This window comes from Ammospiza nelsoni, chromosome Z (assembly GCF_027579445.1).
Source record: "Ammospiza nelsoni isolate bAmmNel1 chromosome Z, bAmmNel1.pri, whole genome shotgun sequence".
NCBI classification, from domain to species: domain Eukaryota; kingdom Metazoa; phylum Chordata; class Aves; order Passeriformes; family Passerellidae; genus Ammospiza; species Ammospiza nelsoni.
Window position 1 is genome coordinate 16,321,609 of NC_080669.1, and position 26,718 is coordinate 16,348,326.

Genomic DNA, 26,718 nt, shown 5'->3' on the forward strand with positions numbered 1-26,718 from the left:
AGTGTGGTTTGATTTTTGCCTAAAGCCCCATATCAGGGGGGTTCATCAGTATCCAGAGCAATGCTGAAATAGTCACGACACTTCTAAGGGATGAATAGAGAACTTATTAATCAGATGAAAATTTGAAGTCACTAATGTCTCTTTCATTTTTTTGTGTGTTGCCAGTAAGTAAGCAAGAACCTCCTCTAAAAGGCTTGGTCTACAGCAAAGTTAATGAAGCCCCACAGGACAGATGCAGCTTACACAGCAAGATTGCTTATGCTGACACAGCTTGATACTACTGCCACAAATGAAATAAACTGTATTGACTTGTTTGTGAGAATGAGTTGCATTTGCACCAGACATTTACTCTGCTGGTATAAAAATGCCCATTATTTTATTTTTTTACCCCACAAGCCTCAGAGACATCACTGGACTTGGAAGAGCTTTTTGCATCTACCTGTCCCAATGCCTTTCCCTCTCCCTCCTCTGTTGGAGAGGTCATTTCATAACTGACTGTGTTGTTTATGAGTTGGTGGGTAGCCATAAGTTATTTGGGCATTTGTTTTTCACTGTCCCTAAAAATGCTTGGGAGAAGAGGCAAGGGAGGAAAATTAAATTCTTATTTTTATTTAATCAGACCTCAGAAACTTGTTTTGGAATGTAATTGGCAGGAATAGGATCTGGGTGGAAAATTTTGGTTTACCATTTCACACATGAACAATTCTCAAAGACGTAATAACTCCTAAAACAGGTTGCTGTGGACTAAGGAGACTATTTCCTTCCCCTTGTGCCTAGCCAGTCCAAAATACTGCGCTCATAGATTAAAATTCTTGGTAATCCAAAAGATTCTTATATTATTTCATAGCTTCCAGTGTGTTTCTGCTCCCTCTTAATCTACATTAAGGAGATTGCAAAGACAAACAACTTTGCAGAAGTAGGAATGGTAGTCACACTAAAGAAAGTATTTGTATTTGGATAGTCATGCAGCAGAGAAGCACATATTAAAAGGCAGATATGACTGAATTCACTTATTTTAGCATACAGGTGCTCTGTATTGTTGCAAGTTTCATAACATAAGCTGCAAGCAGCAACTGCCAGAGAGAAAAGACCTAAATATGTCTTTTCTGCTTCTTTTTAATACAGAAGTAAAGACCAAGACTTCTGTTATACATTGGAAAGGCAAATTTTACCCATCTGGTCAAAATTTTAGGAGAAAACAAGAAATTGGTATTTGGGAAAAAATGAAAGAGGTTTTAACATCTGTTTCAAAATTATGAAAAGATGATTCTTCTGAAAGTTCAAGTACCCTTTATACTATTGCCTGTGACGTAAGGAACAATTTTGCAAAACTATAAAGAAAAAACTGCAATAACTAAATATTTGTAATCTGTACATTCTCTGGCCATTTTCATTCTTTATTCATGAATCTGTAGCTCCCACATTTTAAGCTTTTCTTTGGCAGAACATCACCACCTAGTGATCATGTGTGCTTACAGGAACTTCCAGAAAGCTGATTAGAACCCAAAACCAGAAGACTGATGGGAAGAGAAAAAGAAAATTTAAGTGAAGAAAAATCCTTTTTTTATTTACGTTGGAAACAGTTCCTAAGGGAATTGAATAGGACACTCTAAAGTAATATAAGAAGATTTTTAGAGACTGATTAATTGAATAACAGGTAAGTAACAATATTATTTCGGTAAGAAAATGTATCCTTTTAGATGACACTATCTCAGATCAATTTATTTCATTAATATCAGATAAAATTAGAATTAAATTTACATGTAAAATACTAAGAAAGAGGAAATTCAGACATTTTTAGGAAAACCTCCCAGTAGTGACAGCTATTAAGTGGAAATAGCATCTTGACTACATGTTATACCCTAAAACAAGGCTAGTACACATCATAGAATTAAAACCCATATTTACCAGCATCTCATATAGTCCAATTGGTAAGTGTCTTCAGAAATCTTTTTTTGGCTCTGAGATATTCAAGAATCAAGACGGAGGTCTCATTTGTAGATAAGCTTCTCCCAAGCAAATCACTTAGTATTGCAATCACTGTTAAAATGTTTCTTTCTGTGAGACCATACCACCACTCCAGTTATACTCTTTTCACCTTTGGAGTAATTTTAAAAGGCAGAAATATATTTTCTAAATATTAAAAAAAAAAAAAAAGGAAACATACCAAATTTTTGCAGATGTGTTCAGAGACTTATAAAATTAAGTGTCATTGCTATGTTGAGCTAAATAAAGTAAAAGATAACAAAAGATAACACACATTTAAAAGCCAGCAACATTGAACTGTTCCCTAGAATGTTTCTCAAAAGTGGACATACCTAGAGTTTTCAGCTTGTTCAAACAATGAACACAGCTATAACTAACACAGGGGAGCCACACAAATCTCTGCAAAAAGCAAGAAAGTATTTCAGACAATGAAACTACATTGCAGTCAGTTTAACAGGGAAGAATCACCTCAACAAAACAGTTTCTTTTCAGGAAGTTCATTCAGAATATTCATAAATGCTTTAAATGCTTGCTAAAGCTCGTTCTTCCAAATTCTTCTGCTTAGAAGTGCACTGGAAGGATCATATTTATGCCTTTCCTGCCAACAAAGTTCAATTCCAGGCCCCATTCTGGAGTTTTGTCCATTAATTTTCTATGGCTGTAAGTGGGAATCTCAAGCAAGGGAAGATAACAGAGTCCATGACCTGTCCTAAGCAGGAGGTGACAAAGAACTGCCCCAAAGGGAAGGCAAGCCACACCAAGCCCAGGCGCAGAGGGACAGAGGCCAAAGCCTCACTACTCCTGCACACAGGCCCAGGCCCAGGCCTTTGGCAAGGGGCCAGTGCAGGGCTGCCAGAGGGGAGCCCATGGCCTCAGCAGGGCTCAGGCTGTCCACAGCCAGCATCCCTCCCACTTCAGGTGGGCACTCCGGGCTCTGAATGCCACTCTGCCTGCATGGGGGGATGCCCTGAGCATTGGTGGCCCACTGCCAGCACCAGGTCGGGCTCCAGAGATGCTGGCTGGCCCTGAGCCTGCTCAGCATCCCATGGGAGCAACATGGGTGGAGAATGCCAGCAGAGAAGAGGCCTGCACTGCGTTTGTGTCTCAAACACTGATAACTGCATGGCTGTGGAGTCAGCCAAGGACTCCTGCTAAAAACATGTGAGAGCTGTTGGGAGGAACCCAGCACTATTTTTAATAACTGCACATCAGAAAGAACAACTTGTGACTGGAGAAGGAGGCCATGCAGAGGTAGGACACCGCTTCTCTGGGACAAATATCCTTGTTCGAGTGCCTGGAGGTAAACACAACACAGTACAGCAAAACAGTAAGAATAAAGCCAAGAAGTGAGCATAGGCTGTAGAGCAGAGTCAAGATCATGCAAGAACCACCACAAGCAAAAAACCTGGTTTCCGAGCAGGGAAACCTATCCATAGAAAGGAAGCCCCTAAATCCTGGCAGTGCTTACAGGACCATGGACATCTATTTTATCATCTGCATCAATGACAGAACCCGGAATGACATCCCATCATCTGGGTTGATGATGGAACCAGGATTGCTGATCTCTTTTTCTCTCCCTTTTTCTTTCTCTCTCCCTCCTTCTCTTTAATCCACCTCTCCTTTTCTTCCTTCTCTTTTACCATATCCCTTTCTCCCAAACCCTCTGCCATGTGTATATAGGGTAGGCTAGGACTGACACAGCAATTTCCATGCCAAGTGTGTCATCTAGAACCGGGACTAGTGGTCTCTCATGCATATTTTTTTTCTTTCCCTCCCTCTGTTTAATTCATGTTTTATACTCTGCTTTCCCTTTCACTCTGCACTTTCTCCCAAACCCTCTGCCTCGTGTATAGGACAGGGTATGGACTAACATAAACATAGCAATTTCCATGCCAAGTGTGTAAGTTACTAACAAGACTTGGTGAGATTTTGCAGACCCTGTCACTTTTGTTGTTCCTTCTGATCACGAGCATTTATGAGTATTGGATGCTTCCTTCCCCGTAAGGGGGGATTCACAAGGGCATGGTTTCACCATGGACACACTAACGTAAGTTCTGTCTCAAGAAGTTTTCTTCCTCCCATTTCTGGGAATGTCCTGGACCAGTCCTGCAGGAGAGGACCACAGAGATGCCAATGGAGGAGAACACGATCCCCAGCTGTTGGGGCAACCACAGTGAGCAGGGCACAGCCACAAGCTCTTAGGGTTTGGGGGCTGCACTGCCCTGTACCTCATCCCATGGCATATACACAGTGCACAGGAGCCCTATTCTTGTACAAGTCGCCCGTGTGGTCTCCACTGGGATCCAGAGGCTCAGCCAGCAGTCAGCCACCACACAGGACCAGGCACACAGCATACCTGTGGCAGCTGCCATGGACAAGCAGGACCCAGAACATGGAGGAGAACCTCAGGCCCTGAGAAGTATGAGAAGGATCAGAGTCATCTCCCAGACAGAGCCTTTTCACGTGCTGAAGACCAGCAGCCAGGTAGCCGTTGTACATCCCAGGAGGTCTGCATCAAATACTGGAGCTATATCACAGAAAATATCCCTCACAAGAAACTGCCAGGATCTAAATATTTGGACTGCCTCCCAGATATTACTCCCCAGTTGGATCTGGCAACCTTTTCTACACCTGATACAATCCTGAGGAACTTTTACCACGTCTTAAGCTTTCACCAGACCTTTTTAAGGTCTGTTTGTTTTGCCTAACACAGTAGGCCACTTCTCACATTACACTTCATTTAGGCCTTGGATCACCACCAAATGGTAGACAGATGATTTTTTTCTCTAATTTAAGACCTCCAGAAGTAGTGTATCAGCCAGATCTATCCCTTCTGTATTTGGTACTAATTACCTGTAATCCAGCCAAACGAAGTATAAAAGCCTGCTGCAGCAGGATTCACAGACTACAGGCAAGACAGAGACACCTATTTTAATGAACACAAGAAGCAGGAACCATTGTGTAACACAGCTTCTCTCCAGTTTGGATCTGGATCTTAGTTCCATGCTGTACTTATCCTCACTTGAAATTAAAGAAGGAGGTCCTTATATCTCCCAAATCCAGTGATACTATTTTGTCTTACCTCTGTTACTCAGCACCTTCTCTCCACCAGTAGATGTGAACCAAACCCAAATTTTAATGGTTCCCTTAAACAGCAAATAGATGCATCCCAATTGCCCCACAGGCAACTGGGAATTCTCCAAGAGACTGCAGAACAACTGCAGAAGCACTTCAAGCAAGATCAATACAAAAGCTTTTATCTACAGTTTCATTACAAAATTTTTAATACAGGTTATTTGACAGCATGAAGACAATTTTAAAAACTCCAAAAACTGAAGGACAGAGAAAGGCACCAAGTCTAAAAAATCCAGTTTACGCCAAGTACTTTGTTCAATGAGAACACTGAGAAGCTGAACATCTCAGTACAGATTTTCTGCCTCCCTTCCATCAGTTTCAGATCTAGGGAAAAAACAACACATTTCAGCTTCTACTCTTACAAAGAAATAAGTTTACCTCTTAGGGTCCTTTCAATAAGGATTCCTCCAAATGCCATGTAAATGAACAGCAATGACCACTTTGACCATGTGGAGAGAAAAGGTAGCAGTCAGAGAGGACATGACAAGCATGTCCTAGACCTGTTTATGAAATTATTGCATCTTGACTGGCAGAGAGAAGTAGCAACATGCCAAAAATCTGACTGTTTTCTAAGAGCAGGGTTCCTTTAGGTTATATTTACTATTTTTATATAAATTAAAGAGGGTGCTAAACAAGTAATAAATGTCTCCCTAGGAAAAAAAAAAGAGAGAGGAGATGGATTTTAAAGAACACTACTTGGTGCAAATGAGTCTTCAGCTCTGGATTCAAGATGAAAACATATTATACATATATTTTTTAAGATGTTTGTTTGTTTTTTAAATGCCTAAAGATCCCTTTTCTTTTAAATCTCTGGATACCTTTTTCATCTCACAGCCATTCATATTCTTGGCAGCTTTTTTGTTGACTGCACAAGGCCCTGCAGTAGCTTTTTCAGGTCTAACTTAAATTTCTAATGATGCTGTGCCAGAGTTAAGGAATACATGGGATAGTCTGAACTATGAGAACATCCTAAGAAGACATGAGAAACTAAGTAGAAGCTCAGAAGCAGAAAAAGCTCTCAGTTTAACTCAAGAATGAGCAACATTGCTGACAGTGAGCAGACTGAATTTGCAACAGCCTTACATTACAGTATGTTAATGACTAAAGAAAAGCCCAATAAATGAAAACAGCAGTAGTATAGAAGAAAGAAATGAACTTGAAAGACAAGGTATAGAAAGAAAGAAAAATTGAAGACTACATCGAAAGATGAAGCAACTGGTGCCAATGTACTGGCAATTATTTTTTATTTTTTATTTTTTATTTTTTATAAAAGGAGTAGAAATCTTATAACAATGCTCAAGTTAGTGAACTATTAGGAATACCATTTGGCCACAGGCCTCTGAAAGATTGTTTCAGCTTGTCAAAGTATGAGTATTTTTACGGGCAAAAAAATTGAAACTAGAAATACCACTGGATCAATCCACACTCAAAAAAGTCTCATGCTTCTTTCCCTTCTGTATTTAAACTAGAATTCAAAAACTAGTGTTCTCTAGCTGTCTAGTTGTTTGTAATTGACTATATCCTTCTCTCTTGTACTATGGATACAGAAGTTCATCAAACAATTACAGAATCTCCCAACATATTTGGAGACATCTATTCTCAATTTATTTATTTTAATCAAACTGCAAGAATGATTAATTAACATTAAACTGGCTTCTTTCATACATTTACTGGATTGAGAATGTTTTGAATGTAAACTGTCTGCTGGGCTATTTTAAACCCACAAACAACTTACATGCGGTGCGTTGCTTTAAACTTAGTTTTGAACTTTACCACATTTTCAAGTATCTGTAGAAAAAAATAATCAGTCAAAAAAAGACTCGTGGATAACCTTATTGACATTTTTTACAAGGAAACACTGAAACAAACATAATTCCCTCTTTTTTTCCACTGCTAGCTAAGAGCTAGCATGACTAAGAGCTTCAGGAATTCGTTTGTTGTGCCACCTTCTTCCTGATCTTGGTATTGTAGGCATGCTGCTGGTTCTAGTGGTTAGAGCTGATGTTTCAATGTCAGCTAGAAAAAATCAAAAGGAAGAAAACATTTAGTTCTCTGTGTACCTGTTCTTCCAGAAGCTACAAATGACAGTACTGAAATGATATAATTTGAGACCTGCTCCTCCATCATAAAACCAGAATGCAATACATGAAATAATAACTACCTCCATCTCATTATCTGACATGCTTAATCAGTTGAGTTTTTTCATTCCAAAGGAATATGGTCCCAAAGCTGCAACAACTGCTCTCCAACTTGTGGTTCGAGCTCCTAGAAGCAATAAGGAAATTAGAAAATTTATTAGCACTGCTGCCATTGTGCATGTAAAAACTATTTATTACAAAATCCTTAGAAGAGGTTGCTGGTGGTCTTTCTGAAATAATTACTTTTGCTATTGTGACTTATATTAGAACTATCCCTACAAAAAGGGGTCAACAGCAGATTAGAAACATTCATAAGCAACCCTCACCTACCAGTTGTTTGGGGTTTTTTGTTTCAGGCAAGATGTCAGTTCTCAAAAAAGAATTCTTAATGAAGATACCATCACTAGAACAGATGCGCCATACAATTTGTGCGTTCCACAGGTCACTTCCTTATTAACTTAAGATCATTATTCTCCACATCTTTTAGGTTTAATTCCATTAAATGCAGCGGAGAATGCGGAAAGGCAGGTCACAGATAATGCAGTGGCTCTTGGTGGAATCACAGACAATAATATAAATCACTTATTTTTGGTATTGTTCAGATTCTTTAGGTCTTAAGAGCCACTTAGAGGAGATGCACTGTCAACTTCAACATGTGCTATGTTCCTTTCCTTGTTCTTACAATACTTTTCTTATTTTTCAACTGAAGAGTTTTTGGGGAAGCAGTGAGAAGACAATACAAAAAGTTTAGCTCCAGAATCTTTTATCAAGGAGATGTTTTGGGAGGGGACTGAGGAGAATGCAAAATCTGCTGCAGAGAATTCTCGTGCAAATTCTTTTCTGGCTTTTTGTAGTTGCATTTAGCTTTAACAGATTGGAGAACAGTACTAAGCTTTATTCTGCCTCAAATATCAAGAGTCTCTTGAGGCTTTACAGAAAATGCAAACCTCTAATTATGAATGGTTATTTGGGTATGACAGACTATTTTATCTCAGAGGACACATCTGAATCAAACAGGAGACAAACCTCCAGAAATTAAAAGAAAACCACCAACAACACTTCTGAAAAAATCTAGCTTTAAGTATTTTTTTAAAAAAACAACATTAAGCAAGAAACTGGTTTGATTTTAACAAATTCACTACTGCATCAGTAATTATGCATTAGCTGAAGCTACAATGCGCTCCAAGGAACTGTGATTCAGATTAATACGTACATGAACACAGTTGAGTTCAAGGCTGAACAAGCTAATAAAGAAAACACAGTTCCACCAAGTAAAGACGGCTTTAGAAGAGAATAATAACTACCTGGCCATCTCTGCTTATTTGTACTTTCTTATTGTCATTCCAAGGGTTGAGCAAATGATGTGCAAACTGGAAAGGAATGCTTTCTTTTCGGATCCACTCCACCTTAAATACACCTCCAAGTCCAGCAGATCCCCAGTCCAGACTTTTCTCACACCCTATTGATGAACACATTCTAGCAAAACCCTGGAAGAAAAATTTAAATATGAAAGAACGGACATAATGAGAGCATATCTATTTATGCTGGAATTAAATAAATGAGTGGACTTCATATGAAACTTTCAAATTAGTTTCAGTGATTGATTCAAACACACACATGAAGCTGGATCCCCCAAAATGTTTACACCTAGAAAGTCAGAAGTATAATTTGTTTTTTTCCACATCAAATATACCTTCTAGAATATGAGCATAAAGGATATCTTTCCATTAATCTTTCACAATTAACATTCAAGCGGCTTTTAAAAGAGGTTGAAAAGTTGCTGTAAAAAGTGCAAGGTATCAAGATCAATGTTCTATGCCCATTAGCTATACCTCACTACTTGTACAAAATTCTTTCAAACATCTCTTCCTTCCTTCCGTTCGTCCTTTCATCCTTCTTTCCCTTATGGCCTCTTTGTTAATAAACATTCATATACAATTAAAAATGAGGAGCTGTTCTCCAAAGAAATAAATTAAAGCTGCTTAAAGTTTCTTTTTTAATGAAGCTGAAAGAAATTCCAACAAGACAAGTATTCAGAAATTAAATGAAAGAAACCACAAATCCAAGATTGCCTTCAATTTATTTAAGGATACCCTTTAAACACACACACCAAACAAAACAAAAATAAACCCAGACCATGCACAATGTATCAACTGTTCAGGTGAATTTACTCCAGTTATGACTTAGGAGTCCAAGAGATGCAGTGCACTGCCTAAGGTTACCAGCACACACTGCTGCTGTAAGTCATACAGTCCTAGACAGCTCAAGCCTTAAATGAAAATAAATGAAAATTAATAAAAGGAACTGGGGAAAAATACAGGTGGAAAGTAGACACCTGAGGCAAGAAAATATTATTAGAAATGTTAATCTCACGTTCCCATGAAGATAAGTGCATTGTCAAAACTGGAAGGGCAAGGCAACATAATCCACCTACATCCTGAGTTCAGTGTGTCCTCCCCTCCCAGCGTTCTTGTCTAAGAGCACCAGTACAACAGCCCATTTTCAGATTCAAACGGCATGCTGAAAATGACTTTCTAATATGGCATTTGCATTTGCCAAATCACTGTACACATACATACATTTCAGAACAATCCTTCATTGGTATCATCCATACCTCTATGTTTGGACTGGTTCATTAAATTTTAAGTTTAGCTGACTTCTATTAATAGTTTATAATATATAAAGAGATAAATTGAACTTTCTTTACTTGGAGCAATTGAGTTTAGCAGGCTCTACAAAACAGTTAACCTGCAACTTTGTACTAGCAGGCCAAGTCTTTACCTTTAAACTGGCCACAAATACGTCAGCAAACTGCTGACAAATACCTCACTAAATGTGAACTCAAGACAGCTCTGAAAGAAACATGGCCATGACTTTCCAGCTTCCTAACTTTGAGAAACTACAGTTCCAGCAGAACAGTTTTTATTAAAACTTGCATTAAAGACACATGAGTTTCCTGGCTTTAGAAAGCTGTGACTTGTTTGTATCTTCTTTTTCACTTACAACATTTATTTTGGCATGCAGAGAAAAAGTCAGAAATTCCCTCCTTTGTATGGATTTCTTTGTTTGTTCCACTGCTGCTGTTTTAAAGCATTTATGCAGGGTAGAAACATTATTCTGACTCATTATGTTTGGAGACAACCTAGTTTTATCCTTTGAGGGAAAAATCGAGTTCATTAAAAGGGACTACTCTGGAGAAGAATGAAGTACCCTTCCTCAGCAATCAGAGACATTGGCACAGTACTAATTATGGAGTGAGAAGTCATAAGCAAAGCTCTCCATACTGTACACAGCCATTTGCTGCACTTTCTTAAACCATCAACCACTACCAACAGTTGGTATTAGCTAAGGACTCACCTGGAAGTGTCCAGACCCTTGGACGGAAAATATTAAGTAAACCATGCTGCTTTGCCAAAAGGCTCCATTCAGTTTTTGTTCATTGCTTGGCATAGTGGACCATATACCCGTCTGCTGAGAAATCTCAATGTTCTGCAAGTTGCTACTTTTCATTATAAAGTACCGAACTGGCTTATTTTGTCTTGGTGAAGGTGATTTGGGAACCTGAAAGAATTAAATTAAATTAATAAATACAATAAAATAATAATACAAAAATAATAATACAATGACAAAAAATACAATAAAATAATAAATAAAATAAACCAAGCTTTAGCTCTGAAGTTCTACACACATGCAGACAGACGTTTCAAGGAGTTTTTCCTCTCTTCTCCAAGGTTATACAAGAAATATACTATCTATCAGCTGTTCCTGTCAGAATTGCATTGAAAGTATATTTACATCTATTTTACATTTTTAAGCATTTTTCAAAATTATAATTAATTCATGAGGGGCAGCAAACTATTATGGCAGAACAAGCCTACACAGTCTAGTGATTAATTACAATTTTTTGAAGTCTGAGACAACTTCAGACGACACAAAATTAATCACTCTAGACTGTAGCCTGCAGCACACTTGCATTTCCATTTTCAGGAAACAAATTTTCTCCCTGTAACACTGGCTGAATTTAAAAAAATACAGGAAAATTTATGAAAATAACCTCGCTACAAATGTATGCTTTAATAAATAATCATCAAAAAAACTGCTAAGCAGTCCTAATGTTGCAGATAACACAAAACTTAAAGAGAATCAGTACCAATGTATGCTATAACAGAAGCAGAGGAAGACAGAATCCACAGAATTCAGAAATGCATGTATTGTACACACTGTCACTGTTTATTATACCAAGTTTCAAAAAAAAAAACAAAAACAACCAAACACCTCAAAATTGATTTTTTTTTCCTACTTTGAATAGCTTTTAGAACAAAGATATTTATTCATGATTTTTGATTCCAAAATAAGTATTATGTGGTTGTTAACAATGAAAATCTAAGTTAGGTTCTTAATTTATCAATACAATACCTGATAGTTTCTGAAAGATATCTGCAAGAGATTCTATTAATTTTGAAGAGTAGGGTAATATGTTTGTAAGAACTGTACCTTCCCAGACATTGGAGAAGATGGACTAGCACAGGGGCTAGGGAAGCTACTGCTGTCTGCAGATTTCATTGATGATCGATCTGACCTGTCATCTGAAGTTTGTTTGGAGTGTAAAATATTTTTTCGTTTGTACGTCTTTGGCTGATGAAGTATGGGATGTGTAGACCTCATCAGAACTCTAAAATGTAAAGGCAGATACACAACAGACCTGACTTTTTCAAGAGGCCACAGAATAATTTATACCTACATATCAGCCTACTAGATGACCATATATACTAGTCATTCCAAAACATATTAAACACTAAATAAAAAAGGATGCATTCACTCTGTAATGGTTAAACCTCTTCTGCTACTTCCCAAGGAGTACAACTCATGGACACTATTTCTGACTGCTTGCCCAAACAGCCAGCATATGTAATAAATAATTCTCAATGAAATCACAACTAACAACTCAGCACAGGGCAGTATCAAAGCTTTCAGATGTATTTATATTGTTTCTTTCTTCTTAAAGCTAGCAGAAATTCAAGTGATATTTTTACAGATAAATAAATTACAAGCTACAGTCTCTGGAAGATCTCAACATCTTACTTTTCAGCATTAGAGGAGTCAGAGAATTCAGTTTCTGCTGCACTTCTCCTGGTGTTAGTTGACCTCCATGTAGATGGTACAAGAAAATCTTCAGAAACCACAGGTCTTGGTCTCTGACCAATTCCTGAAGGCTGCTGCAAACCTGCAGACTGTTCTTCAGCAGTTAAAACAGCTACAACTGCTCTTACAATTGCTTCATCAACTTGCGACCACGATTTAGAAGGAGCTCGCATGCGACGCAGAAATAAGCTATGCCACTTCTGTCTGAGTTGCAACAGCAAGCCAGCAGCCTGTAATGAATTGCAGTTCTGTTAAAGACTAATGAAAAATACATCAGTTAGGCAAAGGGCATCCTACGTCTTTCCTATCAGGCAGCACGTGGCATTCTGGCAAACTGAAAGGCAAGTCTAAGGGCTCAGGGGGGAAGAAAACCTTACATTTAAATTATGCTGCTATCTTTTCTCTCCTCAGGTCCAAGATAATTTCTAAACCATTTCATGCTGCACTGCACAAAACTTAAAATTCTATTGTAAACACACAGGATTTTTCATTTTTCACTTTTAAAATTTCTCTTTTCTTTAAAAGCAGTCTTTTCATGTCTAATGCCCTTCCTGCCAGTTCAGTTTGTATTTATGGGCTCTTCAGACATACCTGATGGAAAAGACCTCTGGTTACTCTACCTTCTAACACCATCAGAGCTTTGCAATAACCAGAAGACTTGTATCCTCAAAGGCTAAGGCTCTTTTCTTCTTTTTATAAAACCTGACAGCAATTTTCTTTCAGCAGCTCCAGTTTCAGGTGCTCCATTTTAGTCAAGCAACTTAAGTCATCCTCTCAGAAGAGGAAATACACAATATGACATTTTTACTATTCTCTCAACTCCTGCTCAAATTTTGTCTAACCCAGCTCAAGCCAAGGTCTTGTGTACTGGCACAACACCACACAGGCAATACAGGAGACCACAAACAGCAGAAGAGCCATTACACAGCCACTACTCCCGCACCCTGCTGCTTCCTGCAGCCATTTTCTTTTGTCTGCCAGTTTCTTTAGAATCTCCCAACTTATGGAAATGGATCAAACTGCCAAGCTGGAAATCATAAAACATCAGATACCCAAACTGCTTCCCAAGCAAATCCAACAGCAGCTGACTGCTGAGGCTCTCCTGCTTCCCAGCGTGATATGTAGGACAGCCGCACCATGACAGAGGAAGAAGGATGAACACTTGCAGTTGGCTAGGTAACTAATTCTTTCCTCCTTTTTGCTCACAGGTGCAAGATTTAAGAGTTATGGGTTGCATCAATCCATAGGAAACCCTACAACTTGGATGTTGAATATGTGAATTCATGCAAATGACTAGCCTGGGCAAAAGAAGATCAGGTCCATGTTTGTGTGTTTTCCATATTTCTTACTGAGCTCATGAAATAAAAGTTAACTAAAAGTTAGTGTGTTTTCCTGTAAATTTGAGAGATTTGAAGCGATCACAATAGCCATTCTTACAGCAAATTTTTGGCTATCCAACTGTTTTAAGAATCCTTTTAGGATGGTATGGCATAAATATTCTACACAAAACAAGCATGGAAGTGATAGATTACGTACTTCAGAGTCCAGTTTGAGGTGGAGCCATTCATCTAGCTTCAGTAATGATACATTAGAAGTTGTTCTGTCCTCCATCTCACTGTCACTGCTATCACTGGATACCCTGTCTCCTGAATGAAGTATAAAAAAATGCATTAACATTTCTGTGTTATTTACATTTACATAAAAAACTTGAACATCACTATATTGCCAGCAATAAGATAATTTTCCTTCTAAATTTTCACTTAAAATGTAAACATTTGTAAATATGCTTTTTCATTTCCGCATGTACATCCCAGGGAAGGCCTTTGCTTCAGTTAGAAGAACGGGTTCCCAGACCTCCTAAGAGCCCTACTACATAAACACCTATACTGATGTGATCTGACTCTTTCATGCACCTTCACCAATAACAAGCCATTATCAAAGTTTTGCCTGAAGTTGTTTGCAAAACCACATATTGCTCTATGCTTTCTATCTTAGTATAATGATTAAGAAAAAAATATAAATGCACGTGGCTATTTAGGATTCCTTTTTCAAAGTGCAATTCAATCAGCAATAACATTATTTTAAGGGTAACAGTTTTGGAGCAGTCAGGAAAGTCAGCCTGGACTCTTACTTCAAACTAGTATTTCTACAGAATTGACAACAGATAAGATGACTTTTGCTTCTATTCTTACAGCACGCCATTTAAATATGAAAAAAGGAAATTTTAATAAGTTGTCTACTACTTCTAGCTAATAATATGGCTAATTGACATTAAAAGTTATCAGTAGAAAATAATCTTTAAAATGCACGTGTCAACTGAAAGAAATATGATTATTTGCCATGTTAACTGTAACTGTATTATTCAGTTTGAAGCATCTGGTTCAAAGTATCAAATAAACTAGGCAGTAGAAAAAATATACATGCTGCACTTCTTAGCATTAGTACTGTCTTTAAACATTTTGGTTGCATTTTTTATTTTTTTGAAAACTATACTGTAATTTCTGAGATTACAGAATCGTAAGATTATGAAGATTATGAACTTACAAGGATTCACAAAACTCAAGACATTTGTTACACAGCCTATAAATTATTCCTGAACAGATACAGGAACTATATATAGCTCTGTATTTCAAAAAATAGCCAAATTATGTAGAAAATAGACTTGCAAAATAAGTTTTCCAAACCACATACTAGTATAATACGAACACAGACATTCCAAATCCAGACTCTGGTATACCTTGACAGGATGAAGATGCCTGTAAAGCATTACTTGGTAACCTAGCTGGTCCACAGAAGAGAGCCACAGTGATGGGTGTTACAACAGAACAGCACCTGATGTTTGCTATCCTGTGAGTTCTCGTCATTTCATCGTATATCAGCCAGTCTGTAGGGAGTGCCTGAACAGCTGCAGTTTGGCCATTCACTGGGGGAATCTGTGCAGGAGCAAATAAGACTAGGTTATTTTATCATCTATGTGTCATTAAAATAAATTTTAAACTTAGTTCCTATTTTATGTATGTAGAAATAAATATACAAATATTTACATACACAAGAATAAGAAAAGCACAAGTATATTCAACCAGACTTAAAAGTTATCCTATTACCTTGAAGAAAGATATTTTGCTTTAAAGAGCATCTAAAGAAGTATCAGTTTCAGAGCAGAACTTTTTCTTCATAACAATGAGCAGAGATTGTTACCTCATCCAAATACTTCTACAACTAGCTTTTTCTTTTAATATTTTGTCTTGTTCCACTTAGCAGGACTAACTGAAATACTGGAAAAATACATCAACTCCAATTTTTCATTCTACCACCCGCCAGAAAAAATATTTTCAAAAACGTTCAAAGTGTCTTTACCTTATTATACTGAGGTTGACTAAGAACAGAGGTTGGATGAAATCGCACTTTCTTCTCTTTTGGTGCAGTTAAAACCAGGCTCTGTCGGTCTACATGCACGAGATTGGGATACATCCCAGCCACTAAGGCAGCTTTAACTACAGCCCAGTTTTCAGAGTTAGCATTAACATCTCTAATATCAGCTCCTCCTCTGGCTCTAATAAAACCTGAAGAAAGAAGGAGGTCCAAACTGTGTTATATTTGCTTGTATTTAAGATCTCCTTTTTTGCTTCTCAAAAGGAATTTGAAAAACAAAAATTAAATAAACTACAAATTAGTTGCATTTTTCACAACTGCCAACATTAACAGCACCAAGAAGAAACCCTTACACTGAACTCCTTCCTGGTAAGGGGTTTCACACTAACACAAAATAGAACTACTTTTTACAATACTTCCTAACAGAATATTAGAAATTGCGTCATTTAATTGCAACTTGCTTATGACTTAGCATGAGTTCACCCTGCTCAAAACCTAGAGTAGGTGAACTTTAAATATAGTGCAGGTGAACTGTTTGTTAGCATGAACAGCTAAGCAGAGGAAGTAAAAGATATTTTGGATGAAGGATGAGACCTCGAAAGTGGCCCAAGGCTGGCTGAAGCTGTAATATACGAGCAGGTGATGGGCTGCCCACACTGAGTTAATGGAAGACCCCAGACCATGAACTGCCATTGGATCAAGAGAAGCATGCAAGGAGCAAGCAAGGCACGTGAAGATCAGGCACACTGACAGTAAGGGATAAAGGGATTTCATTATTCAGGACACTCTCCAGGAACATCCAGCTTGACCTGAAATTAACTGACTCTGCCTCAGAACCTAGGGTCTGAACTCATTTTAACAACTGTCTGAGGAAAAAATTTACTAGAACATAAAAATCCAAGGAAACATGTCTCACACTGCAAGACAGCAGGATGTTGAACAATCAGGCTGCTTTCAGTTAGGCCAGCTACTCCCCAGCCACATTTTCTTACCCTACCATCTCCCCCATGCCCAGCATGAATATGTACTGTTCTTTTTCAACTTAGGAAGGAAAATGACAAGTAAATACTACTTTCCTTACAATTTGTAAACACTTAACTCTAAAATAACATTATAAGTTTTTCTAACCTATTTACCTGAGGCTCTAAGCTGGCCAAGCAATTGTGTTCTCATTCCTACGATGATTTGCATTGTGGCTTGAGACAGGAAGTTCTTTTCACAGAAGGCTCTCTCCCAGCCATCACTGCGTGCCTTCTGCCATGCCTGTAAAGAATAATTTTTTAACATTTGCACATTTGCCTACTAATTTAAATATCTAAAATTCAAAAATGCAGAGTTCTAAAAGCTACATTTATGTCACTAAAATTAACCAAAGTAAATGTATCGAACCTGATTTATTTAACTACTAGATTTTTTTCCCCATTCCCTCACTGAAATATAATAATTAATTTAAGTTCACTATGTTATTATAGAGATCACTATGTCAAGGTTGCTATTTTAAGTTACCCATGTAACAGGATATAAAGTGGCATCCTGCTGGAACTTACAGAATTTAATCAGGTTTGAAAAAGTCAGACAAAATGTGTCCCTCAGAATGTGAGTCCAATATAGAGGAAGGCCATAGTCTACCACTCTGTGTCCAGCCTGGCTGGTAGGTCATTTACTCCGATGCATGAGCAGTCCTTGTTCTGAAAGGATACCTGAAAAGCCCTGAGAAGCACCATGTGGTCGCTGAAGGTTCCCGCAGTGAAACGCTTCCTGCACAGCATGGCCGCCCGCTTCTGAGAGGCCAGCGCGGGCAGCACGAAGGGGTCTCGATAGGCAAGAGCACAGGCAATGGTCAGGACAGGATCCAGGCACTTCAAAACAACGGCACACAACAGCATTTTACCGAGGTGTGGCTCCACTGGCAATTCAGTGAGATGATATCCAAGTTCAGTGAGATCTTCCCAAGGGTCCATGGCATCTACAGTCTGTTTGAAAAAAGAAAAAAAGGTGGGGATGTAGGGAAAATGGGAAGAAGGGGTGAGGGGGCAAAATTAATTAACAATGAAAGCACAAAAGATATTAATTACATCACCTGGATTTGCTCCCAAACACTAAAGAAGCAAGTCAAACTAGTTTCAATTCAAGATTTTACAGTAGTCCCTTCCCTTAACATGGAAAAATACATACACACACACACACAAAATGAAAACAAATAAAAATTCAAAGCATCCTTAAGTAAGTGAACAAGACTTTCAGTACAATTAAAAGTCAGCAAGATATGTTACCAAACCACAAATACTACTTAAACACAACTCCCATCTGAATTGTACTCCTCTGCTGACCTTGAGCATTTGCAGAGCATTTTTCACAATTAAAGCTGGTGGAGGATCAGGAGCTTTCATAAGAAAGTCAACAACTGAACAATTAATTGGAGCCAGAAGTTTTGTGTGTAAACAAAGCTCCTGCAAATTAAAAAGAAGAAAAATACTATTAAGGTTTGGGAAAGAGAAAATATTTACACACCTTTTTGGAGTTATTAGTATGGTCTGGTGATATACATTTTTTAGAATTTTTAACTTCTAAGTGAACACATACCTGAAGTGGCATTCTTAGAAGTTCTGGAGTCTGAAATTCCAACATATTCTCAAATCGGAGCCTACTGAAGAGACGAAAACAGACTCCAGGCTGACAGCGCCCAGCCCTGGAAAATAAAATTGGGAAGCTGTGAAAATTAGAGTTTCTTTTTTAAAAAAACCCAACCAAACAAAAAACAACCCACACAAACTTAGAATACAAATGCAGAAGGTCTAAGGGAATGGTAATTTTGTTCTTAAGAGGAAGTCCCTCATATGAATTAAAAGAGTTTTCCAGTACATTAATTATTTTTGACAGTGTGGAAATTTATGTAATTTTATTATAACAAAATACTTATAATTTTATTATAAGAAAAATCTGGACAAAAAAAGAAGCAAGACCTATCTAAATAAAGTGATATAATTTTGCTAACTTGAGATCAATCCAAATCTCAGTCATCTTGAGCCACAGGGAACCTAAGTTGGGAACTTTGTTTCTTCCTCTTCAAATTCCCCAGTTAGAAGTCTAGATGTAAATGGTAAAATGAAGACCCAAAAACATGTGAATGAAGGAACAGAGACAGCAAATGCTCACAATTCATGCTCAAAAACCTGGAGGATAATGACAACATTTTATCTCCAAACAGGCATTTGTTGCTGTCTACACACACAACTTCTCAGCCCTCACTCATTGCGCTGGGAAGAATATGATCTTGAGCATCCTGGTGAATATACAAAGTCATGAATACTCTGGAGCTGGTCAATAAAGAATCACTGCTCAGTGTCACTTCTACAAAAGGGATGCCAGGATATCAATTAAAAATGAGCAGTAGGTAGTCCTTTGCCCACAGACAAGTTACAGTGGCTGCTGGTGCTACATGGTAGAAAGAGGAATTAAGTTCACAGGGGACAACAACCTAGACCTAATATAAGTTCTGGGACATTCTTGAGCGCTGCTTCTCTGTATCTTGGGAAATTAGTCCAAGAAAATACATGACTCTTCATTTACTGCAGAGAAGAAGTATTAACCATTGTTCAACATGACACTGGACTAGCCTAGAAAAATTACCCAGTGTGGCTGCTATAGGTTTGCAATTTACTCTTAATATATGGGATGGTGAATATCTGCAAAATAAGCAGATATTAGCAATTATTACCTGCCTTTTCTCTGGATAGCACTGGCTTTTGAAATCCACACCATCTTCAGCATTGTAACACAACTCAGTGCATCAAAAGACTTCTATAAAAGCAGAGCAAGGAACATAAAACCACAATTAACCACGATATGTGAAATAAAAAGTTATTAATAAGCTTTTAACAGAAGTTCTTTGCAAAACAGAAAAAATAATTTGAACTAACATCAGCAGCTTCTGGCACAAAGGTATGCTCTGAAGTACTTCCTTTCAATTGAATTTATAATACATGTTCTACACTATCTTTGTGCCATAGTTTCCTAAATTGAAGTTTTCTTTCTAGTCTCAGGAGGTAATTTTGAATCAATAAAAGATACAGACTGTATTTTGAATTATCACAAATCGGGAAAGAAAAATGTTGTTGTATTCATTAAAGTCTTCTTTGTCTTACTTGGAAATCACATCCTTATTTTCTTACATTTGATGCAAAGTTCCAGAAAAACTGTATTACCACAGGAACTTTAGAAATTTGGCATTATCTCCTCTAGGAAATCCAACTTCATTTTCAAAGACATAGGTCTTAAACTACCTCATCATACTATATCTCCTTTCCTTCACACATAATTTGGGAATGGGCATTCAACTCATCATAAGCAATACTTAAAAACTTAATGGCTTCAATTTCCACTTGACACAATAGTAGGACAAAGGGAACGCCCAGTGTTCTCTTAAGTCTCAGAAAGTTGGTGGTCTAAACAGATGGACTTGTTTAAAACAACTAACAGAAACTATAAATTTTTACAAAGTACATTAGCATATCAATCTTCAACAGTTTTTACAAGGTTATCCAAAGCTAATTATTTACAGTATTTGTCATAAAATAAATGTCAAAACTTCTGTGATCTTTGTTGCTTGACATGCACTAGCTGTCAGCCTACTATAAGAAAACAGTCCTCTAAAATTTACCTATTATGTATTGTAGAATAACACTAGGAAGTTTACTTGTCACAGAAAGTTTTAAACAATCATACCTCTTTCACCTTGCCTGAGTCAATAACAAATACAACATCATTGACTGTTATGCTGGTTTCTGCTATATTTGTAGAAAGAATCTGCAAATAAAACAACCAAAACTGTAGTTAAAAGCAAAGACAAAAGAGATTCATACAGTATCTGATAAAGTCCTCTAAAACTTACTATTTTGCGCACACCAGGAGGTGGACTTTTAAGTACTTTCTTCTGATCCAAAGTCTGCATATTTGAATGAAGCATGAAAACCTGATATCTAGTGCAAGACAAAGAGTACACTGAAGTATTTTTAAAAGACACAATGAAAACCTCAACCATAGGAACCAGAGGCTTTACCTGTGCGCATTGTCAGCAAATCTCCTGTCATCACATAGAATACGGTCTCTCAGGCTAACTATCTCATCATATCCAGGAAGAAATATTAAAATTGCTCCTGAAAAAGAAGGGCGTTGGCAGAGTTAAGCAGTAAATTCACTTAAAATACCCATCAGTACTGTGCAGAGTAGCATTTGGAAGGTTTTACCTATTTAGTGTTTCCAAAAGAAGGGCAGGATTTACCAAAGGCTGAAAGTACAGTCATTTATTGGGAGTGTGTGTTTATACTTACCGGTCTCAGAACTGTGACAGATGTTATAAAGTAAATGCATAATAAGGTCAAGATCCACTTTTTCATCATCAAAACTGTGATGATAAGCTGTCAACAGCTCTCTGTCCTCTGCACTAAGGTCACTACCACTTGTTCGGACCAGGGAACTTTCATCCAGATTTCCAAATCCTGCTGAAGCACTAAAATAGAAAAATGCACAGACCAGAGTCAAGGCTGCTTGTTTCAGGTTTGCATTCAGCCAGCAAGTAAACTTAGATCAACACCAACAAGATTATTCCTTTCAAATTTAAATTTTAAAGAGTAGCAGAACAGCATCATCAAAATACTGTTACTGTTCACTGATTTAAGTAAAATCCAACAAAGCATGAAACTTCAATTTTTAGCATAACTTCACTTTTCTTACTCTTTATTGAAACACATCCATAAGCAAAGTGCCAGAATTCAAAGTATAAAGACACTACCTGTTTACCTGTCAAATAAAAAGTATTTAAAAGAAATGTTTCCCCAAATGTTTTCCTCACGTGAACAGGTACTATGCAAATGGAAACTACACTAAAAAGTGCTCTAAAAATACAGGTCTCTACCAAACGATAACTGAACTATAACTGTAAGGTAATCAGAAACCAATTCTTAAATGACCTAGTGTAAATGTTACTTCCATAACATTTTTTTAATATGGCTACTATATATAGACAACAATGTATAGATAAAAACACAACAGGTTTGTTTCCTAAATAAGCATCTAAATTAAAATGGTACATGGCAGAATCATTATCTCTATTTATCTAAGTCAGTATATTCATATCCTGTCTAGACATATAATCATGATAGCAATGCCCATATCAAAATGATAAAAAATAACAATATGAAAGAAGTCTACACAACTCTAACTATATTTAACCTAGGATTTGCAAACATAATCAATGAAATACACTGAATACAAACATCCTTTTTTTTTAAGAGCATCTTTTTGAAACATTCCTGGTCTCAAATAAATCCTGCTATTTAGGTCAGATTTAAAGGCATAAAAAGCTAAAAATTGTTCTGATTAGAAGACAAAATTCCAATTTCCCTTTAACATTTCCCTTCAACTGTTTCCGCAAAGTAGTTACAGCTTACCTGTAGGATTCCAACAGGTCAACAACCTCGGTCTGTCCAAAGTGCTTAGCCCAGTCCACAGCCATCCTGAAAGAATACACAAAAAATCTTTCTTAAACTTCTCACTTCAAAAGACACACAGCCTAAGACTCTGAATTAAGAACGCAATTTATAATTTCCAGAATAAAATGTGATAAACAAAAGTTAGAAAATGCTTTGAATGTCAACATTTACTATTGCATATAGTAGTCTATTAAGTTAGCAATTAGTTTAAATGTTGAAGAAAATTCTTTCTCATTTGTATATTGACAAATGAATCTGTGTTTTGGTTTGTCTGTTTGTTTTTACCAGCCATTAGAAGATCTGCAGTGGATATTTGCTCCCATACTGATCAGCTGCTCTACTTGACTCAAAAAGCCTCTCCCTGAAGCAATCATTAGTGCAGTCGCACTGGTTTCACTGTGCCTATAATCAACTGAGAATTACAAATAAATAAATAAACAAATAAACCAGCAAACCAGATATAAACATTCTTACTTTTGCACCTAAATGAGGTATGAATGTGGCTTACATGACTTTTAAAATCTAAGCCAGAGAGAATTTGTTTTCTGACTTCATCCCAGCATTCAGTTTGCATGAATTTAACACTACTTTAGACACACTGCAACATCTGTTAATACTTCAAAACAAGTACAAACAAAAAAAAATAACTAAACAATTAATTAATTCTGCTAATTCTATTCACTTTTCCAATAGGCATCAGAATTCAAACTTAACAACATTTTAAACTGGAGATAAAGCAGCCACGGAAATTCAAGTCATTTGTTATTGTTTTTTTCGTATGTTATAAGATGACAGACTTACCACTGACATTTTCATTTAAAATGAGATGGAACACCTGAGCAAAGGCATCAATATCTTTATGCAACCAGATGTCAGAAAGACAAGAATCCATTTCTTTTATTAACCACAGTTCAAGGCAATTCACATCTTTTTCAGTCTGAAGAGGAAAAACAGTATTGAAAGATAGGTGTCTTCCAAGATTTATCTTTATTCTCCTATATTACACATGAAAAAATTGAACAGTTGCTTTTCCAAGTAGCAATCAGAAATTCAGCATTCAGATACCAGTTAAAGCATTTGTTGTATCAAGCAAGTACTTTAAGCAATAGCAGTTCAGCTATTTAAGCTGAAGAGAAGTTGTGCACAAACCATTTTAAGTGAAAAGCAGACTTAGGCTAGAGTAGTTCTTGATAACTTCAAAAAAATCATCTACAAGATTTGTTAATACCCTTCAAAAAATTCTACAGGACTAGTAACTTTGGAAAACAGCTTTTAAACCAGATTTAAACACATTTTCCAACAAAAGAAAAAACTTACCAGTTGATTAAATACTGTGTCACCTTCATCACCCAAAAGACTACACTCTTCAGCTGCCCTTGGGACAAACCTTGGTCTCTCAGGTTCCAGCTCAGTATTATTTTCTTGAGCAGCACACCACTCAGTCAGAGTGTTTTGCTGCTTTTCTTCTGCAACATATAAAGGATTTCCATGAAAAGTTTTACAGCCATCCTAATTATCCATTAATTTCAGTTTAAAAAAATTGCAGTATCTAATGCCAAAGTTTAAACTGTTTGATCTCTTATATAATCTAGAACATTGTTACCAGTCCAATATAAATTCCATGATTAAGGGCACCTAAAGTGCACTATGGCAAAAATCTACTATAAGACAAGGTAAGAAAGACCACTTGGTTGCTTAAACCATTAAGCCTGCAACTTGCTGTATTCAAACGAGATTCCTAAGTAGCTTCTACACAATTCTCAATTCAGATGTTCCTCCAGAAGTGAAATGCCAAAGAGCAGTGATATAACTCTTGCATGAAATAACTAATCTTTGTGTACCAGTAAAAGAAACAGTAGAAGCCATCAGTGCCCCCAACTGAGCTTTTCTACCTACCGTGATCAGAGCTGAGCATCATGATAAATATGTAGTTAGGACTGCATGATACAGCTTTGGGATTGGCCTTTTCAAAAATTTTTTAATACTCATGAAGATAATTACTTTCAGCTGTCAGAAAAATTTCTCAAATATTGTGCTCAATATACCCAAATACTTAATCAATTGAAAAGAATCTCCTATATTTGGTTCAAGAGTTACTGGAGGAGTAACAAGGAGAAACTGCTCCTTGAACTAAATACGTTAAATGCATCCATGTCTGAAGAATGCACTTAAAAAAGTTAATAGTAGAAAGCACTTTTGTGCAAGACACACAAAATCCTGCATTCTCTAATGGCCACATTTTAATTTGTGCCTAAATGTCAGCATATTGTATCTTATGTTTCTATAGTGTTCATGTGGGCAAAGCCCCACGCATTATGTAGTTCTACTTCATAATAATTAGGAAAAAATGCAAAATTTATCCACTAAAAGAAGTAAGAATATAACCACTGAAAGTAAAAATACTTTTTTCAATCACAATTTACATCAACAATGTAAACAGAGTTTTAAAGATACGTGCTGTCATCTAATTGTCTCATTTAAAAATCTGACTTTAGAATTTTAACAGAGAATCACTTTACTTGTTCAATCAATCAATCAATCAATCAAGTAAACTCATTGTCAAGACATAACAATCAATAAGTCCACCAACCTTGCTGCTTCTCTTTTTTGTACTTTACCATCTCTTTGTTTGTATACCCAGTACTTCGTAAAATGTCCTCCAAAAACATCTCTTTAACTTCAAAAGGTCTTCCTTGGACTAAAAGTAGAAATAATTCAAGAAAGATTAGATATTCCCAAGCTTTGCTTGAAGAACATTACTTCTTAAAAACAGTTTTTATAGACAGGAAAGTGAATTAAACATGATTAGGGCCAGATTTAATGAATTCTTATATTCCTTGGAAGGTCTTGTAAGAGTATCTTCACTTGAGATTATCTTCTTTAAGTGACTGGGACATAAAAAAAATTCAAAAGGGAAATATCAGGTGCATACCATGTTTTTCATTAACCTCTTCAATTCTATTAAGTGTAAATAGCAAGAGATATAAGATGGACAGTTATTTACTGCAATTTTATCAAACGAGAAGAAAATAGTCACTTTTGTTTAGGCGTACAAAGAAAAATTCACTGTGTCAGCCGCTTGAACTACTCAATATAAGAGCAATTAAAACAGTTTCAGTGTAAGATCCCACGAGCAGACTGCCATGTCTGTATTCAGACACTACCTCCTTTCATGAGAAGTATACAAGGAGATGGACTTCTCTCAATGTCCTCAATTACTGCAGCCAGTTTTGGCGTTCTTTGCTGACCACGTCCCATGGTCTTTCTCTCCTAAGAACTTACTCTGATTTCTCTTTTAACATCACTGTTTTCTAGACCTTATTTATGGATATCAAATTATGTTTCTACACAGGAAGAATTCATATCTATTTTACATTCCTTAGCAGACACTTACCACAACTAAGTTTAGATCACCTAGGATTTATCTCTCCTTCAGGAAGAACAAGCTACAGTTCACATATTTTCAGAAGCTGTCATAAAGGAAGTCTTCTAACACTAATCACAAATTCTGTGTTCTACAGAAACCCACAACTAAAAAATATTGGTTTCTGTGGTCAGGATTGTGTCAACTATACTGCTGAAGAATCAAAGCTTTTTCATTATATTACTGGAAAAGTTGTCTAAACCCTCTTTTCTTCATTCTTAAATTAGCAAAATTGGAAAAAGCATCTTTTCAATTGTGATTATCCTGCGAAGTCCAGTATGCGATAATAGTGTAACTAATGCAGTAAACTGAAGAAAGAGACAGTAGCCAGAATTTCCAAAATAAATCTATTAATCTAAAAGGATGAGAAGCTGCAAAAAAAGTAAACTGGAAAGCCACACAAAAATTACAGTGAGTTTTTTTTCCTCCAAAAAAAAATTGCGCAATATTAAAATCAAGTGTAACTTCCAGATTCATGCCTCCAACAAGCTGCAAGCCTTATTTTCCTAGGCAATAATTTAAACCTGAAAACCAGAAATGAAAACTTTTATGTGTAAATAAGAAAAAATAATGCTTTCTCATTAACGTCCCATAAAATTAACCAATGACTTGTGTATAAAATTCTTAAGCAAAGAATCATATAATTAAAACATGTATCCCAAATATGCCTAGGACTGCATTTCTGAAATGGACAGACTTATGTGAGTTTTATCCTCTAACTAGTAGCAATATCTGAAGCCACATCTACAGTCGACTGGAATATACTCATAGATATCACACTCCTGTAAATCCTAGGGTCTGTATCGCTATGCAGACCGGCATTTTAGAACCTTCTCCTCCTTGAACTGAATACAGATGGGACCAGGACATCCCTGCATTTACAGAATATCCATTGAATAAAACAACTCCCTCTGAGGTAGGTGCAAATAGTTAAGAAATAAAAAACATAAGTAAACAAGGAACAACCACTACTGGTAACTCTAAGCATATTTATCACCTGCCTTTACTCAGAATGGTTTGGTACAGTTCA

At 36.8% G+C, this 26,718-nt stretch overlaps 1 protein-coding gene across 2 annotated transcripts in view; it reads right to left on the reverse strand.

Moving 5' to 3' along the window:
* Positions 1 to 5,240: 5,240 nt before the first annotated feature.
* The window catches only part of LOC132086814 (3'-5' RNA helicase YTHDC2-like), a 30,636-nt gene continuing 9,158 nt past the window's right edge, over positions 5,241 to 26,718 (reverse strand). Inside the window, exons 8-30 of one of the 2 annotated variants that reach the window (XM_059492734.1) lie at positions 24,855 to 24,962; positions 23,582 to 23,730; positions 23,066 to 23,201; positions 22,550 to 22,676; positions 22,223 to 22,288; positions 21,104 to 21,282; positions 20,833 to 20,929; positions 20,665 to 20,752; positions 20,499 to 20,579; positions 19,492 to 19,574; positions 18,357 to 18,462; positions 18,104 to 18,223; positions 17,474 to 17,746; positions 16,910 to 17,036; positions 15,759 to 15,964; positions 15,139 to 15,334; positions 13,938 to 14,047; positions 12,342 to 12,631; positions 11,754 to 11,931; positions 10,617 to 10,820; positions 8,564 to 8,746; positions 7,283 to 7,386; positions 5,241 to 7,137 (exon numbers count right to left, since the gene is read on the reverse strand). In XM_059492734.1, the coding sequence (XP_059348717.1) occupies positions 7,324 to 7,386; positions 8,564 to 8,746; positions 10,617 to 10,820; positions 11,754 to 11,931; positions 12,342 to 12,631; positions 13,938 to 14,047; positions 15,139 to 15,334; positions 15,759 to 15,964; positions 16,910 to 17,036; positions 17,474 to 17,746; positions 18,104 to 18,223; positions 18,357 to 18,462; positions 19,492 to 19,574; positions 20,499 to 20,579; positions 20,665 to 20,752; positions 20,833 to 20,929; positions 21,104 to 21,282; positions 22,223 to 22,288; positions 22,550 to 22,676; positions 23,066 to 23,201; positions 23,582 to 23,730; positions 24,855 to 24,962 (3,170 nt within the window). In that variant the 3' untranslated portion in view covers positions 5,241 to 7,137; positions 7,283 to 7,323. Of the gene's footprint in view, positions 7,138 to 7,282; positions 7,387 to 8,563; positions 8,747 to 10,616; positions 10,821 to 11,753; positions 11,932 to 12,341; positions 12,632 to 13,937; positions 14,048 to 15,138; positions 15,335 to 15,758; positions 15,965 to 16,909; positions 17,037 to 17,473; positions 17,747 to 18,103; positions 18,224 to 18,356; positions 18,463 to 19,491; positions 19,575 to 20,498; positions 20,580 to 20,664; positions 20,753 to 20,832; positions 20,930 to 21,103; positions 21,283 to 22,222; positions 22,289 to 22,549; positions 22,677 to 23,065; positions 23,202 to 23,581; positions 23,731 to 24,854; positions 24,963 to 26,718 lie in introns of those variants that run through there. The other variant, XR_009420443.1, reaches the window with a different exon arrangement.